Here is a 19,105-nt window from a genome sequence, read left to right as displayed (position 1 = left end):
GAGCCATAAGGGAGACTAGGCATCTACCATCCCACTAACCACTAGATTATGGGGTAAAATGTAGCCTGTGACATAGCCAATTCATATTTATAGCACAATTTTGGATTACACCCCCCACACATCTCAAAATCGAATGGTTTTGACCCTTTGGAAGTTTAGTGAGTTTCTTTTCTCCTCCCGCTTTGGCCATGCAGTGCGCCTGCAAAGTAATTGCGGTCCTTGTTATGAAATTATCAACTTTACCCTGTAGATCTAAAAATGGCCATATATAKACMTATTGTTTAAAGCAAAACTACAAAAACTATTGCTGGTGAACCTGAAAAATCAAATCTATTGTAAGCCCCATTCAGCATGTAGCCTACTGTATAGCCAGATGAGAGTTGCGTCTCCGGTAGCTTATTTTAAGTCCAGTAAAACACAATTTTCAACAGAGCATCAGTGAATCATTACATCCTTATAAACTACTATTGAAAAATAATACTTAACTGGAGGTAGGGCTTGTCGATATGGCCAAAATATCATATCACAATATTTCAGATTTGAGACTGTATTTTATGTTTTGAATAATAAAAGTTTTAAATATGCTTCATGAGTAGTGCATGACCTGACCCAAAAATTATTCAGCATTCCATTTKTGTATTTCCTTCACTAATTAGTTCATTTCCAGTGTACCACATTTGTTTTGTCTTTGTATGCCTCTATTTTGTGGAAAAAGTCACTTTTCCTTATCTGAATAATTATTCTTTATGACCAATTATTTTCAATGGATTCATTGGCAGTTCTTATTTTCGCCACAAGGGGCGTTGTGCCAATTTCTAGGGTGCTTTTGGCAACAGTGCAGCTTCACAGGCAATATTAAATGGCAAAAAAGTATGTATGTTGCYCGCCTGAAGCTCTTGCTAGAAAATTAGCAGTTCTCAACTGTTAGCAGTCTTTTACTGGCYGTAAGAATGGATGATGGCCATCATTTTGAATGTCATCATACAGTTCGGCCTATTATTACATTTATATTATATTTAACAAACCAAACATTGAAATAGCGTTATGTAAAGTAAAGTAAAAATCCAAACCTGTCCATGCATCATACTGGTATATAGTAAAATACGATTTACCGCCAAGACTGGAGGCCAGTGTCTTTGGTTAACCTGGAATTGAATCACTCCCAACACCACAATTACTGGTGTTTACTACAAGCACTGCATGAGTTTACACAGCACAAAACAACACTTGGCCGAGGAAGAGAGGTTTAACCACCCACCCACTAGGCTATACCAGACAAAATAAAATATTGGTAGACCGAGAGTCATCCGTTCTTTCGACCAATCGATTGGTAATTTAAAAAAAACATGTTTAAACATGTATTTTTCCATATATAGACACAACCTGTTTGAATAAAGTCAACTATATGTAGGCTACTGAGCTTGTCTGATGCTTTAAGCACTGCAAATAAAAATGAAGACACAGAAATGACTAAAGAGGGAGCCAGAGATCAATATAGCCTAACCAGTAGAAGAAAAAAAAKCTGTTCCCGATCTCCACCTCCCGCAAACATTGCAGCCCGCAGGTGGAAAATATGCTGATAAAAATAAATATCCTATAAATCACTGCAAAGAAATTGAAACATTGTATCAACTACTAACTTGGTTCAGACTCGTGCTAGCAGACTTGCAACATTGTATAAAAAATTCTGGGCCCTCAGAGTTCCACACTGCAGTGAGCTCCTGACAGACAGACACAGCTGTAGGCTATTTGCGCAAGGGATAAGAAGTAAATCAGGTATTTATTTATTTTTTTACATCAGAGCATTATTTTTTCCCCTTCATTCTGAGCGGTTATCTAAAGGGAGAGAGATGGAAKTATTTTTCACATAGGCTACATTGAGGAACTATTGTCATTCTCAATAGATGTAAATACACTGTTTTCTTGATATTTGAGGCAAAGAAAAAGGCTCCACATTGATGGTGAGTTAAGACAATCATAAATAGTATCAGATCCCCAAATGGGCACATTTATAGGTCTACATTTGCACGCAGGCCAGGTAGCCTAGGCCTACTTCTATGTGTAATCAGGTATGTGTCCTTACTCAAGATTGACAGGAGTGTGCCAAACAAAAGACAATTAATAAATTGACAACTGGTAAATGGAATGAAATCAACTGGTAAATGGAATGAAACTTTTTTTCTCACAACTGTATCCTAGGTTGTACGCTCCGCAAACATGTCCACTCCTACAATGACAACGGTAAGACTGTAATAATAATATATTGAAGGCATTAACAGAAATGACCATAACCAAACAAGCATTATAGATTAGAAATGATGGGAATTAAGGGTAGGCTAAATGTACTACTGGTGATACTGGTGTACCATCCCCGCTTCTGCAATGGATTAGTCCTCAGACAGGCGTGAATCAGACAGGTGTCTGTTCTGCCATACATTTTTGTATATATGTACTGCTCGAGTATATGTACTGCTTTTGTACTGCTCGAGTAAAAAAAAAAAATATTGGTCGACCAACAGCCTATCGACTGTTGAGGGTTCAGTGAATGTGTGAAAACCAGCCTGACCCTAACATCTGAGCATACCTGAGCACAACAACATACCTGCCTTACTTAACACCCACCCCATGCAAACAATAACAACAATGTTACGGTGTCGCACTGGAATGTGTTCCGGAATTCTTCCGATGGCATTGAGGAGTACACCACATCAGTCACTGACTTTATCAATAAGTGCATTGAGGATGTCGTCCCCACAGTGACTGTACGTACATACCCCAACCAGAAGCCATGGATTACAGGCAACATTAGCACTGAGCTAAAGGGTAGAGCTGCCACTTTCAAGGAGCGGGACTCACACCCAGAAGCTTATAAGAAATCCCGCTATGCCCTCACGCGAAACATCAAACAGGCAAAGCATCAATACAGGACTAAGATCGAATCATACTACACCGGCTCCGACACGCATCTGATGTGGCAGGGAATGCAAACTATTACAGACTACAAAGGGAAGCACAGCCGAGAGCTGCCCAGTGACACGAGCCTACCAGATGAGCTAAATATTCTATGCTCGCTTCGAGGCAAGTAACACTGAAAAATACATGAGAGCATCAGCTGTTCCAGACAACTGTGTGATCGTGCTCTCCGCAGCCGATGTAAGACCTTTAAACAGGTCAATATTCACAAGGCAGCAGGGCCAGAAGGATTACCAGGATGTGTACTCTGAGCATGCGCTGACGAACTGGCAAGTYTCTTCACTGACATTTTCAACCTCTCCCTGTCRGWGTCTGTAATACCAACATGTTTCAAGCAGACCACCTTAGTGTTCTTGGGCACAGGGACTAAGGTAACCTGCCTAAATGACTACCGACCCGTAGCACTCACGTCTGTAGCCATGAAATGCTTTGAAAGGCTGGTCATGGCTCACATCAACACCATTATCCCAGAAACCCTAGACCCACTTCAATTTGCATACCGCACCAACAYATCCACAGATGATGCAATCTCTATTGCACTCCACACTGCCCTTTCACACCTGGACAAAAGGAACASCTATGTGAGAACGRTATTCATTGACTACAGCTCAGCATTCAACACCATAGTGCCCTCAAAGCTCATCACTAAGCTACAGGATCCTTGACTTCCTGACGGGCCATCCCCAGGTGGTAAGGGTAGGGAACAACACATCCGCCATGCTGATCCTCAACACAAGCACCCCTCAGMAGTGCATGCTCAGTCCCCTCCTGTACTCCCTGTTCACTCATGACTGCACGGCCAGGRACGACTCCAACACCATAATCAAGTTTGCCGATGACACAACAGTGGTAGGCCTGATCACCAACAACGATGAGACAGCCTATAGGGAGGTCATCAGAGACKTGACCATGTGGGGCAAGGACAAAAACCTCTCCCTCAACCTGATCAAGACAAAGGAGATGATCTAGGACTACAGGAAAAGGAGGACCGAGCACGCCCCTATTCTCGTCGACGGGGCTGTAGTGGAGCAGGTTGAGAGCTTCAAGTTCCACATCACCAACAAACTAACATGGTCCAAGCACACCAAGACAGTCGTGAAGAGGGCACGACAAAACCTATTCGCCCTCAGGAGACAGAAAAGATTTAGCATGGGTCCTCAGATCCTCGAAAGGTTTTACAGCTGCACCATTAGAGCATCCTGATTGGTTGCATCACTGCCTGGTATGGCAACTGCTCAGCTTCCGACCGCAAGGCACTAGAGGGTAGCGCTTCTGAAGCTAAGCAGGGTTAGTCCTGGTCGGTCCCTAGATGGGAGACCAGATGCTGCTGGAAGTGGTGTTGGAGGGCAAGTAGGAGGCACTCTTTACTCAGGTCTAAAAAAAATATTCCAACGCCCCAGGGCAGTGATTGCCCTGTGTAGGGTGCCGTCTTTRGAATGGGACGTTAAACGGGTGTCCTGACTCTCTGTGGTCACTAAATATCCCATGGCACTTATCGTAAGAATAGGGGTGTTAACCCCTGTGTCCTGGCTAAATTCCCAAGCTGTCCCTCATACTATCACGGTAACTTAATCATCCCCAGCTTACAATTGGCTCATTCATCCCCCTCTCCCCTGTAACTATTCTTCAGGTCGTTGCTGTAAATGAGAATGTGTTCAGTTAACTTACCTGGTAAAATAACGGTAAAATAAAATAAATAAAAGGAAGTACGTACGGCCCAGTATATCACTGGGGCCAAGCTTCCTGCCATCCAGGACCTCTATACCAGGCGTGTCAGAGGAAGGCCCTAAAAATTGTCAAAGACTCCAGCCACCCTAGTCATCGACTTATCTGCTACCGCACGGCAAGCAGTACAGGAGCGCCATGTCTAGGTCCAAGAGGCTTCTAAACAGCTTCTACCCCCAAGCCATKAGACTCCTGAACAGCTAATCAAATGGCAACCCAGACTATTTGCATTGCACCCTCTCTTCTACGCTGCTGAAACTCTCTGTTATTATCTATGCATAGTGACTTTAACTCTACCTTTATGTAGATATTACCTCAATTACCTCGACACCGGTGCCCCTGCACATTGACTCTGTACCCGTACACCCTGTATATAGCCCCACTATTATTATTTTACTGCTGCTCTTTAATTATTTGTTATTCTTAGCTCTTACTTTTATGGGGGGGGGGGGGTATTTTCTTAAAACTGTATTGTTGGTTAAAGGCTTGTAAGTAAGCATTTCACTGTTGTATTTGAGGCATGTGACAAATAAAATTTGATTTGATTCAACAGCATGGGCCACAAAGAGACTAGGAGATTAGGTCAAAATGTGTGCCAAGACGTTTAAGTGACACGCAAGCACGACAACACCCTCAAGCAGAATATTATCTCCGCATAACTACACTTTGACTGCATGTGAAGAAACATGTAAAATGCCACAGGTCTTCCGGGAGGGCATTGCAACATAATACAATGAGTGCATGCCTTTCCTAATCAACATGTAGTAAGGAGACGATAAGATCTGACGAGCAGTCAGTCAGACTTATCTAGTTCAATAAGGAGGGGGCTGGAAGCTTTGGCACAAACTACGGTGCATGTTCCAACTCGTTCAAATTCAACCCCGTACTCTCACTCATTCTCTCCTCTTTTCAGTCGGTCCATCTCCCCCTCCTCTGCTACACTCATCCCCTCAAGCTGCTTGTCAGGAGCCAACAGGCTTATGCGCACTAGGCAGAATATTTGGGATGATTACAGGGAAAAGATCCCAAATGGAGGAAAGGACATGTTTTGCTTCATCCATGTGCAGACGTCGAGGACATTGTTGGCAGCGAATGAGTTTTGTTCCTAAATCTCCACTCCCTATGCAGCATTTCCATGTTGTTTATTCTCGAAAAGGCTAAAACACTCCCATTCCGATGAATAGCTGTAGATTGAACCATAACAAGAATCTAAGATGTCATAACATGCAGCAAAACATGTCTCAGCAAAAGCATTTGGCATATGTGCCATTTCCCAACTAACTGAACTCTGGACATTCCAGAATGGTTCCCTCCAAAAAGGAGTGATATGATAGCAGCATGACTAACCTATCCTGATCTCTTATAAGGAGGGGTGTATGGTGATGAACCACTGACAATTGCAGCTTCCCCCTTAGATTAGTCTCCAGACAGGGTGCCCCAAAGGCCCCGATAGCAACGTCCAACCCTCTGGCAGAACAACTGTCAATTGAAACCAGGCGGGTGGAGGCTGCAAAAGAGCTAGGAGTGGACAAGGGGAGTTGACCGGACTCACCTGTGATTAGAGTTAAGCCTCTTGGTGGCAGCAGGCTTTGACGGGCCAGGTGTATCCAGTTGGGCCTCCTCATCCCCCCCGGTCTCCTGGGAGGACTCGCTGTCAACAGACTCGTCGCGGTCTTCCATCCTACTCCTGGAGGCCCGGCTAGATYACGTCTGCTCGGACTTGGAGCTTTTGTCCTCCGGCTTCTCTTRCTCAGAAGTCTCACCAGCTTTCCTGTCCCTCCTGGTGTACTTCGAGCCGACTTCCTCGGTGTTTCCGTAGCGCTCCGCCAGCTCTCTCCTCCTCTCGGCTTTGTAGCGGGCGATGCGCTCAGCCTTGGTCTCCAAGGCAGAATTCTGGATGGTGTCTACGGCATCCATTTTGTCGTGCCTCCTTTTTAAGTCCTCTCGCTTCACTCAATATCCGGGGGTTTGAGGAGCCTCCTCTCCACTGGACACCACCAGATCAAAAGGAGTCACAGGAGTTGTTCAGACGTTGATGGTTTTGCAGTTGGTCTCCCCTCGAAGGACGATGGACCACGTCATTAAAATCATCTCTCTGTTGGAACAAATCAAGAGAGACAACGTTTTGTATTGCAACAAGCGAAAAAGGCTATGTGAGACTTCCAAACACTTAACAAAAATTACCAGGACTGGGCCATTAGGATATATACAGTCTCTGCTGGGTGCAATGGGAACTGGATGTAACTGCCTGGATAAACAAGAGCCCAACCCTGCCTAGCCCAACCCCAGCTAATGAACCCCCGGTGAGAGTGAAGTCAGCCAACTCAGCTCAAAGACAATACAGGCCCCCACAGCAGACTGCCGCACTGAGACTCTCACATAACCTCTCAAGGATATTTAATCCCCTCACATAGAGGAAAAGGGAGAGAGAGAGAGAGAGGGAGAGAGAATCAGAAAAAGAGTGGGAAAACAGCCGTCCAACAGAAATTCTCAATCTACAGTTTCTCAACATTCAGTTAACTGGAGGCAGATATCCTTGCTTAATCTGGACTTGAATGGCATCCAACGCTACAAATCATTCCGTGTTTACTACGGAAAGCACTGCACAGGCTTACAAAAACAGCAAAAGCCACTTGGCTTAAGAGACGTTCCACAATTACGGACGCAAATAAAAACTCACACCAGTAAAAATCCACACAACCAAGTGAACCATCGGCATGCCCAGAACACTATACACAAAGCACAAAAACACCCCAGGAGCTGTAGAGAAAGTAATGGGTATGTGGAGGTATGTTTATATAAGTGGGGGCAGGGATCGAGGGTTAACGTGACGTTCTGGGATCCCTACAGTAAAGGGGCAAGGGGTAATTTAGCACATCTGGGATTGCACATTCAATAGCGCTTAGTCAGAAGGGGGGGGGGGGTAATAGAGGGGGAGAGTAGAGAGGCAAGGACTCTACAGGAGAGAAGAAAGAGGGGGGAAGAAAGTGTGGGGGTAGGGTTGTGCAAGAGGGGAAGGGGGAGTCAGAAGAAAGTAGGTGGGATGAGAGAGGAGAAGAGAAAGGGAGAGGGAGAGGGGTCGCAGAAGGGAGAAGGTAGTGGTTGGAAGGGGGAGAACAGGAGAGGTGGGTGTCAGACTGTAGAATATTGGAAAATCGAGAGTTACATATTGGGATATTATTTTTGACAATATCACAATATAATTTTTCCACTAGTTTGCTGTACCCGCACCAAAACTGCAGTATTTTTCCTTCATAGCTCATTCTCCATCTTCTTTTTAAATAGGGAGCCRATTTGTTCTCAGAACTTTTATTTCCAAGACTGATCAAAACTTGTTTTCTCATGGCTCTCTTGTCCCTCTGCAGCAACATATTTGGAACATCGAATCACAATACATATACAGTATAGAATAATGAGTATCATGAGAATCGCAATACATATTGTATCGTCACCTAGGTATCGTGATAATATCATATCGCGAGGTCCCTGGCAAATCCCTGCACTACTAGAGTAAATTAGCTGTCTTGGGGGGACCATTTCTGTAAGGGTGACAGGGGTTCATAAATCTCCCAATATACACCAACCACCTGCAGAGCCAAATAGTGGACCAAGAAATTAGAACAATTCAGAACAAGAATATGAAAGTCCTTGAGTGGCCCAGCTAAGACTTGAATCCCATTGAAAATCTGTGGAAAGACTTGCTGTTCACTGCCGCTCCCCATCTAACTTAACAGAGCTTGAGAAAATTCCTAAATCCAGATGTGCAAAGCTGATCCACACATACCCAAAACGACTCAAAGCTGTAACCACCGCCAAAGATGCTTCAACAAAGTATTGACTCTGGTGTGAATACTCATTTTAATTTACATATTTCTATATTTAAAATGTTTAACAAATTTGCTAAAAATTCTAAAAACATGTTCTCACTTTGTCATTATGAGGTATTGTGTGTAGATGTGTGGGGGAAAATGCATACATTTTGATTTCATGCTGTAACAAAATGTGAAATTAGTCAAGGGGTATGAATACTTTATGAAGGCACTGTAGCATAATAAAAGCGAAATCAATTTCAATGTTTCATTCTAGCCTGTGATGATGTAAGGACAAGCGGAATCCCTGGGGTTATTTGGCTTTATGAGTTTACAAACTTGCTCCAAKTTGAGATGGAATATTCGGAAACAAAATAGGATTTTCTTGATCATAAAGAAAGCTCTACTTCAGCGGTCACCAACCGGCCGATTGCGATACAAAAATACAAACTCTGCCTACCTGGCCGACCGGGAGATTTGTGGCTAAATCGAGTGCGCTTACTGTGCATAGCTCCAATCACCGTGCCATTAGCTCCCACGACCCCGGCCACAGCAAAGGTTGGTACTAGCCTACGTGAGATTGTATAACCATGACCAGAGAGAGACTGTCAAAGAATACAGCAAATATCTGCGGTGTTTATGAGTGAGTTTTTATTCACGACTGTCAACACTGTTTTTAATTCAACACTATTGCAAAACATAAAKACACGCTTCTCCCTACTTCCACTGGTGCTGCAGCTGCAATTAATGAGTAGCCAAGTGTATTGATAGCCCTGTATTTTATTACTACTATTAGCAGCTCGCCATGTCCATTTTAATATCAAGGAATATTTCACTTTATCTGGTCAAAAGGAACAATGTGAATTAGTGCATGAGGCAGACGTGGATGAGGTACAACTCGAATTCAAAGTTCACAGTTGTCTTTGAAAGCACCATGAATATCAGATGCAGGTCCCATCAGTCTAGTAAAATAAAGTATTATTTCAATTTATGCTCAGCTGTGCCTCACAAGCACTACACCAACTTATCTARTTTGTTATCAAAGCTCAAGTTTTGAAATATACTATTGCCTGAGAATAATAATATTGGCAGCCCAGGCCAGGCATATAGCCAATATGCTGTGATAATGTATTAGTCCTACTGCACAAGCCTCATTCCTAGAGAACTGTTTTTATTAGGTTAATGTTACATTTAAGTCATGATTTATTTTTTATTTATTTTTTAAATCGGAGCGGTAGATCTCCGCTTGCTTTTTGACTGTGAAAGAGATCTTGACTCAGAAAAGGTTGGTGAACACTGCACCTCTTGGTGCTGGGCCAGTTAGAGCACTGTATTATGGAGTCTCCTTTGTTTGAGCACCAGATAAAAATCAGGAGTTGCTTCGACCCAAGTTAGCCTGCTAATTCATCTCGCTTCATACCTCACTACCCTGGGATTCTCCCTGACCTGAGTTGAGTAGATAATCTCTGGGGCATCGAAAACTCATGCCGCCATTGATTTCTAACTCATCCAATATCAATCCCAAACATAGGCTTATAAATCTCCTAATGAAGGCAACATTTCCCTTGAGGTTCCAATGTTGATTTCGGGCCTCTGAATACACTGACGTAACTCACAAAGTCATCCCAGAGTCCACTCTGTATTACTCTCTCACTACCTATAAAAGGAGTTTTGAATAACACACTAAAGCTTGATCGTGCAGATCGAAAACAAAGAGCCTGCTTTGTTTGGAAGCCGACTTTGTTATTTCAACCGAACAAGGAGAAGAAAATCAAAGTTGTGAGTCATACTGAAGATATTATCACCCCTATTAGGGAACAGTGAACTCACCTAAAGACATGCAAAACATTTTTTTWWTTTTTTATTACCCTTTACCTTATGGTATTTKAAAAAAATAAGTTGCACCATGGCTGGAGAGCATGTGGGAACATGCAAAGCTGAAGGCACAGAGKAGCTCTCTCAACAAGCCAGTGTCTGAGAGACACTAGTAATGTCCCTGTAAAATAACAGATGTTAGGCTGATTAAAGAAGAACATTTCAAAATAGAACAGACCTCATCTATTTCAATGAAGTAGAAGTAATGCCTGTGCAACCCACATCTTTGTTTTGTGGTTTTGTTGAGTGACAACAGTCAATGTGTCAGAAGAGATAAAACCCCAAAACATGGCATTTATATGCATTGCAAAAGAAGATAGTATTCCTATTTATTTTTTATTCTAAACACCCACCAGTCAAACACTCCATCATTTTGGCTTGTCCAAATTGGATGTGTAAATATGGCACTACCATGCCATGTAAACAAAGTCCACATCCAGTGTTTGACAGCATGAGTGAGCTCTGACATGTCCTTGCCCCAGGGGAGAGGTTATGGGCCTTGAGAGGAACCTCTGTCTCAACAATGGCCAAGTATGTCACTTCCTGACTGGGAGTCATATCCTCTTTCATAAAAGCACAATTAAAATGGCAGCATTGTATTCATCATAAGCTAGGCAACTCTCCAAAACCCTCGGTCTTGGGGGTGTCGGGTGAAGAGGGGGCACTGGTTTTAAGTGGGTTCAAAGGGCAGATTTCCCCTCACATAGAAACTTCAATCCATGATCATTATAATGTTTTATTCCCCCCCCCCCCCGAGTTAGACCACTAGCATGCAGCCTTGCCCATCACTTGCAAATCTCAGCATTAATAAGAGTCCACCTTTTTGACCTTGTGGGAGATCTGTCGACATGCCCTTGAGCAGGGCGTTGATCCTGGTTGCTTCTGTGTGTCGCTCTGGATGGGCGTCTGTTAGATGACTAATGTGATGTAGTTGTTGAGTTGCTTCACTGCAAGTATATTGTACGTTTTAAACATTCAATAAAACATTATTATTATTATTGAATTTTTTTAAAGAGTCCATCCACTTATGGAGCCCGTATGCCACATGGGGGTAGAGACTACTACAGCCCAGTGGATTAAAGACCCTTAACTCCGAGGGAAGAGACTTTCCCCATGATCTTTTACGATGACATCCCATCCTAACGTTTATCTACGGTCGCCTTATCTTTTRGGCCTGTAACAAATCCAACAGGTCAGATGATTCACATAGGGAAACAACATGGCCTGTGCTCTAAATAGGCTTTAAAATCAGAGTAATTGAAAATACAGTTCAAATCAAATGTTATTGGTCACAAACACATGGTTAGCAGATGTTAATGCGAGTGTAGCGAAATGCTTGTGCTTCTAGTTCCAACAGTGTAGTAATATCTAACAAGTAATCTAACAATTCCCCAACAACTACCTAATACACACAAATCTAAAGGGGTGAATYAGAATATGTACATATAAGTATATGGATGAGCGATGGCCAAGCAGCATAGGCAAGGTGCAGTAGATGGTATAAAATACAGTATATACATGTGATATGAGTAATGTAAGATATGTAAACATTATTAAAGTGGCATTATTTAAAGTGGCATTGTTTAAAGTGACTAGTGATCCATTTATTAAAGTGTCCAGTGATTGGGTCTCAGTTGTAGGCAGCAGCCTCACTGAGTTAGTGATGGCTATTTAACAGTCCGATGGCCTTGAGATAGAAGCTGTTACTCAATCTCTCGGTCCCAGCTTTGATGCACCTGTACTGACCTCGCCTTCTGGATGATAGTGGTGTGAACAGGCAGTGGCTCGGCTGGTTGTTGTCCTTGATGATCTTTTTGGCCTTCCTGTGACATCGGGGGCTGTAGGTGTCATGGAGGGCAGGTAGTTTGCCCCCGGTGATGCGTTGTGCAGGCCGCACCACCCTCTYGAGAGCCTTGCGGTTGAGGGCGGTGCAGTTGCCGTACCAGGCTGTGATACAGCCCGACAGGATGCTCTCAATTGTGCATCTGTAAAAGTTTGTCAGGGTTTTGGGTGACAGGCCAAATTTCTTCAGCCTCCTGAGGTGTGGATAGGGGGGTGCTCCCTCTGCTGTTTCCTGAAGTCCACGATCATKTCCTTTGTTTTATTGACGTTGAGTGAGAGGTTGTTTTCCTGACACCACACTCTGAGAGCCCTCACCTCCTCCCTGTAGGCTGTCTCGCCGTTGTGGGAATCAAACCCACTACTGTTGTGTCGTCTGCAAACTTGATGATTGAGTTGGAGGCGTGCATGGCCACGCAGTCGTGGGTGAACAGGGAGTACAGGAGAGGGCTGAGCACACACCCTTGTGGGGCCCCAGTGTTTAGGGTCAGCGAAGTGGAGATGTTGTTTCCTACCTTCACCACCTGGGGGCGGCCCGTCAGAAAGTCAAGGACCCAGTTGCACAGGGAGGGGTTGAGACGCAGGGCCTCCAGCTTGATGGGTACTATGGTGTTGAATGCTGAGCTGTAGTCAATGAACAGCATTCTTACATAGGTATTCTTTTTGTCCAGATTGGTTAGGGCAGTGTGCAGTGTGATGGCGATTGCGTCATCTGTGGACCTGTTGGGGCAGTATGCAAACTGAAGTGGATCTAGGGTGGCGGTGATATGATCCTTGACTAGCCTCTCAAAGCACTTCATGATGACGTGAGTGCTACGGGGCGGTAGTCATTTAGTTCAGTTATCTTTTGCCTTCTTGGGTACAGGAACAATGGTAGCCATCTTGAAGCATGTGGGGACAACAGACTGGGATAGGGAGWGATTAAATATGTCTYTAAACACACCAGCCAGCTGGTCTGCGCATGCTCTGAGGACGCGGCTAGGGATGCRGTCTGGGCCAGCAGCCTTGCGAGGGTTAACAAGTTTAAATGTTCTACTTTTGTAGTCCGTGATTTCCTGTAGACCCTGCCACATACGTCTCATGTATGAGCCGTTGAATTGCGACTCCACCTTGTCCCTGTACCGGCATTCCGCTTGTTTGATTGCCTTGCGGAGTGAATAACTACACTGTTTATATACAGCCATATCTCCAAACCTCTTTCTATGGTTAAATGCGGTGGATCGCGCTTTCAGTATTACGCGAATGCCACCATCCATCCGCGGTTTCTGGTTATATAAATGGTCACAGTGGGTACGATGTCTCCAATGCACTTATTTATAAAACGCACTCACCGAGTCAGCGTATAGGTCAATATTGTCCTCTGAGGCTGATCTGAACATATTCCWGTCCGCGTGATCAAAACTTGAACGTACATGAGGTTCAAATAAAGTGCTGTCAATCAGTGGTGTAAAGTACTTATGTAAAAATACTTGAAAGTACTAATTAAGTAGTTTTTTGGGGATATCTGTACTTTACTATTTATATTTTTGACAACTTTTACTTTAATACATTCCTTTAAAAAAAAAATGTTTAAGTACTTTCTACTCCATACATTTTCCCTGACACCCAAAAGTACTCGATACATTTTGAATGCTTAGCAGGACAGGAAAATGGTCTAATTCACACACTTATCAATAGAACATCCCTGGTCATCCCAACTGCCTCTGATCTGGCGGACTCACCAAACACATGCTTGGTTTGGAAATGATGTCTGAATGTTGGAGCATGCCCCTAGCTATCCGTAAATAAATAAATAAACAAGAAAATGGTGCCGTCTGGTTTGCTTATTATAAGGAATTTGAAATGAATTATACTTTTGATACTTAAGTACAGTATATTTTAGCAATAACATTTACTTTTGATACTTAAGTACATTTAAAACCAAATACTTTTAGACTTTTACTCAAGTAGGATTTTACTGGGTGACTCACTTTTACTTGTGTCATTTTATATTAAGGTATCTTTACTTTTAGTAGTACGACAATTGGGTACTTTTTCCACCACTGCTGTAAATGCACCCTTCCCTGGTTTGAAAGTTTACAAAGCAGATACAGAGTTCATAGTTCACCGTGTACATTAATAGGTGCAGGTGATAGTGGGACTGTCGACATGAGTGTGTGTGGGTGTGTGAGGGGGTGGGGGCAAAAAGGGACAGGATCAGGCTACTTTAGTGACTGGTCTTCGAGGTAAAGGACCATAGCAGTTTGCAAAGTTAAGGGGGGGGTTGTGGCCAATGGTGCAGTTTTAGAGGCTCTCCTCTTTGCTGGAGACATTTGGTTGTTTTAAAGCTGGTTTCCTGCGATTATACACATTTTGCTATGGCTTATGCCTTATGCTATCTCAGTGACTCAAACATTTTAACAAAATAGGGGCCTCATGCCATGACATTTTTGGAATTTCAGATTCTCCCACTTTTTTGGAGGGGGGGCAGCTATGATTTAGCAGCGGCGATGATTTAGCAACTATGCTATTCATGATAATCACAGCTGATTTACGGATTACAACAGCTGAGTGTTGTAAGAGATTTCTCACCAGCTACACATGCAACAGCACCATTTCATACAACAACAAGAACCGTTGAAGGGAGGGTGGGTCACAACACGACAGGATCCCATTTCCTAGTCCACCTCACAGGTGTCACTATCTAAACGTGTGAAGAACGMGCCACCTTTGGAAAAACATACCACACATAGGACCTTGGAGGTTAGCTGCATTTATGAACAAGTTCATGTGTTCATTCTTTATAGGTCTGGGACAAGGCCCAGGCATAAAGGCTGCATCGGGGGCCAAAKCACTGACCTGTAGTCCATTAGTCTTCAGATTCTTTAGGAACTCGCATGTCCACACAAGAACACGGGGCAGGAATGCAGCCACCACCCTTGGATCAATTTGGGAGCAAGGGAAAACAACTGCTTTGGCTGTATGCATTTCTGACAGTAACACTCTTGGAATTAGTTCAAATGAAGGTCAAAACTGGGGTATCTATTCAAAAAAGGCACAATTCTGGTTGTACACAAGCTCTTGTCAGTTCATCTATCAAATGATTATCAGTTAGTTGCACTACCCCTTTAAAATCTACCACAGAAACCACAGCAAGACATCAGTCTCTAAATGACAGGAGTCGCAGCACCAATGTAATGAACACTGGCCCTAAATGCTGATTCACGGTAAGTGTCTGGTAACACCTTTTTAACAAGACACTCAATTACCATGTTAGGCTAATGACCAAGTGTAGTTCATAACACAAACACTCAATTGACAATTAATTGGTTTAAAGTGAAGCGATGCACTAACATGCACGTAAACACTTGTTTGAAACAGATGCAAAGCCCAATGCTTTGGAAAGTCTGGAATATCTGTTGAGTGAAAATGCTTTGCAGTTATAAAACTGAGGAAGAGCTCCTAAGCTTAATAGTTATAGCCTAATCGTGTCCAATCATGTCTTGAGCCATATTCATTCCATGTAATTTCAGCATGCCAAGCCAAGATCACCCACAATCATTTCAGTGGTTAGAAACAGAAAATAATGGCTTTCCTGAAACATTTTGTTGAAATGTAATTTGATCTAGGAGAGAACAGCAATAAKAGCGGCATCTGGTACTTTCGGACTAAATTTATGGTAAATAATGACAAATGACTCTGAACAGGGGAACACTGCATAGTATGAAGAAGCAATACTCCAAACTGCATATTCCTACTACTTGTCAGACAGAGAACTGATACTGTATACTGGTTGTTGGGGTGGGATTGGCATAGGGTGTGGGGAGTATGTGGGTGGCTTTTGACCATGTTATTGGATTACTCATGTCTTACTCATTGGTAGGAAGAAGTTTGGTCCAAATTGAATGTTGTATACTATATTTCTTGAATATTATCTGAATTRTATAAATTAGAAAAGGTCAAATTGGGTGCAATCATATTTGGGGACCTTATTRGATTTTTCTTATTCAATTCAGTCTGGTATGAGAATGGTAGCCTCTATCTGCAAAAGCAGGGTGTTTGCGGGAAGCTGAGTATCTTGGATATTGATCTGTGACTTAAAATCTTTGGTGTTACTTACGGGCATACAAATGTATAAGGGCAGGCTGAGCCGATGACCTCATTTCAAGATGGCTGCTACCTACATTACAGTTAGCGTTGTGACGCAATAACGAAATAAACGGGGAATATGTCGATACACACCGAAAGCCGGGACTCCACAATCATGAGGATGTCTTATTTGTCTGCCTGTGACCTATCGTTATTGATCACCAGCCCKGAGAGTCAAAATGTTTATTTTACACAATGTTTTCAGCAAACATCTTACAAGGTAAGCTTCGATTTGGTCTGTATTTGAGCTATAGCTACATGGGGAGGGGGAATTACATTAATCCTTACATTGGTAGGAACACATCTAGCCTATTGCCAATGTTATTTGATGATGTATGACTTAAATGGCAACATCGAATATKCACCGAGTCTTCATCGACCTGGCCAAGGCTTTCGACTCTGTCAATCACCGCATTCTTATCGGCAGACTCAACAGCCTTGGTTTATCAAATGACTGCCTCGCCTGGTTCACCAACTACATCCCAGACAGAGTTCAGTGTGTCAAATCGGAGGGCCTGTTGTCCGGACCTCTGGCAGTCTCTATGGGGGTACCACAGGGTTCAATTCTCGGGCCTACTCTTTTCTCAGTACATATCAACGATGTCGCTCTTGCTGCGGGTGATTCCCTGATCTACCTCTACGCAGACGTCACCATTCTGTATACATCTGGCCCTCCTTTGGGCACTGTGTTAACAAACCTCCAAATGAGCTTCAATGCCATACAACACTCCTTCCGTGGCCTCCATCTGTTCTTAAACGCTAGTAAAACTAAATGCATGCTTTTCAACCGTTCGCTGCCCGCATCCGKCCGCCCGCATCACTACTCTGGACAGTTCTGACCTAGAATATGTGGACAACTACAAATACCTAGGTGTCTGGCTAGACTGTAAACTCTCCTTCCAGACTCATATTAAACATCTCCAATCCAAAATTAAATCTAGATCCGGCTTCCTATTTCGCAACAAAGCCTCCTTCACTCACGCCGCCAAACATACCCACGTAAAACTGACTATCCTACCGATCCTCGACTGCGGCACTGTCATTATAAAATAGCCTCCAACACTCTACTCAGCAAATTGGATGCAGTCTATCACAGTGCCATCCGTTTTGTCACCAAAGCCCCACCACTGCGACCTGTATGCTCTTGTCGGCTGGCCCTCGCTACATATTCGTCGCCAGACCCACTGGCTCCAGGTCATCTATAAGTCTTTGCTAGGTAAAGCTCCGCCTCATCTCAACTCACTGGTCACGATAACAACACCAGCACGCACTCCAGCAGGTGTCTCTCACTGGTCATCCCCAAAGCCAACACCTACTTTGGCTGCCTTTCCTTCCAGTTCTCTGCTGCCAATGACTGGAATGAATTGCAAAAATTGAGACTTATATTTCCCTCACTAACTTTAAACATCAGCTATCGGACAGCTAACCGATCGCTGCAGCTGTACATAGCCCATCTGTAAATAGCCCATTCAATCTACCTACCTCATCCCCATATTGTTTTTATTTACTTTTCTGCTCTATTCCACACCAGTATTTCTACTTGCACATCATCATCATCATCATCTGCATATCTATCACTCCAGTGTTATTTTGCTAAATTGTAATTACTTCGCTACTATGGCCTATTTATTGTAGCCAATGGGATAAGCTTTCCAGGGATATACAGTTGATCTGGGTGGGACAAAACAACGCCTAGAACCTTTAATGCGTAATGCAAACTATTGCTACCTGGCTCAGAGATGAGACGCAKCGAGCACGCTACATTACATCGTAAACAGATTTCATCGCTTTAATTTCATCGCTTTAGCATAAAAGATGGCTTCTTATGGGGGAGAAAAAGTTAAAGAATATCTAACAGGAAGCTAAAAAGGCAGCAGCTATGAATAAACATACCGARATAGAACCTTTGAATAAAATACTGGTCGGACTCGGATGAGGGGAGCAATTTGGACAATGAGTGTTRCGCCTCAGCCGACGAAGATTGCTTTCTAGAAGGATTGGAACCACTTTTAGACCTGTAAGTAAATTATTTTCATGAATTTCCTGTATGTATATCGTTTTTAACAACTTGTCTGCTATTTSTGCTTTGGATTTYGTTTACATAGGCCTATGTAACAAGTCATTTCAATGTTYTATAATTCCAAAGTAGTTATTTTCTATGTTTCATATTAGTTCACTGTTTGCTGTTCTGTRTRATCCMTGTAACTTTGGAGGCCACTAAACTCTCYTGCCCATTCTTTACTACATTGTGTTACTGTTTCGATTGGGAGTGTGTGCTTCACACCTATGTGAGTCACAGTACAGATGAAAGTTTAGACTTGGTGTTTTTACTTTACAGTAATGTCGTTTTGTAAAATTTAGTCAACTGTAATTCCGTGTGTCTTACAACAATATATCCCTTTAGAGGATGCAGAGGATTTGGATGATGACATTTGGGAGACACCCCTCCCCAGCAAGTGCCCCCGCCGGTCAAGGTCTTCACCCCCCACTGCTATGTCAATCATCCCATCGGATGGTTCTGCATCCACTTTTGATAGACCTTTTATTCTTTTCTTTTTTTTAAGAAAATAGGACAAATGGTGCCACAAGCCCCTAAGAAAATCTGTTTCCCCAAGACCAAGGTAAAGGTCATGACAAAGACAGCGGAGAGGGGGACCATACATTGGATCAGGACTAACAAGCTGCTTTTTGTGAAATGGAAGGACACTAGGAAAGTAACCATGCTCACCATACAGCATAAGGCATTCAACAACCAT

General features: G+C 43.2%; 1 protein-coding gene across 1 annotated transcript in view; it reads right to left on the bottom strand.

Annotated features, from left to right (window-relative positions):
• Window positions 1–19,105, bottom strand: part of svild (supervillin d) — a 104,011-nt gene that overhangs the window by 67,670 nt on the left and 17,236 nt on the right. The window contains 1 exon segment of the mRNA XM_024006934.1: window positions 6,251–6,793. Within this exon segment, the coding sequence (XP_023862702.1) occupies window positions 6,251–6,615 (365 nt within the window). The 5' untranslated portion in view covers window positions 6,616–6,793.

Source organism: Salvelinus sp. IW2-2015, linkage group LG18, assembly GCF_002910315.2.
Source record: "Salvelinus sp. IW2-2015 linkage group LG18, ASM291031v2, whole genome shotgun sequence".
NCBI classification, from domain to species: domain Eukaryota; kingdom Metazoa; phylum Chordata; class Actinopteri; order Salmoniformes; family Salmonidae; genus Salvelinus; species Salvelinus sp. IW2-2015.
Note: the sequence above shows the minus strand (reverse complement) of the source record. Positions and strands in the feature narration are given on the sequence as shown.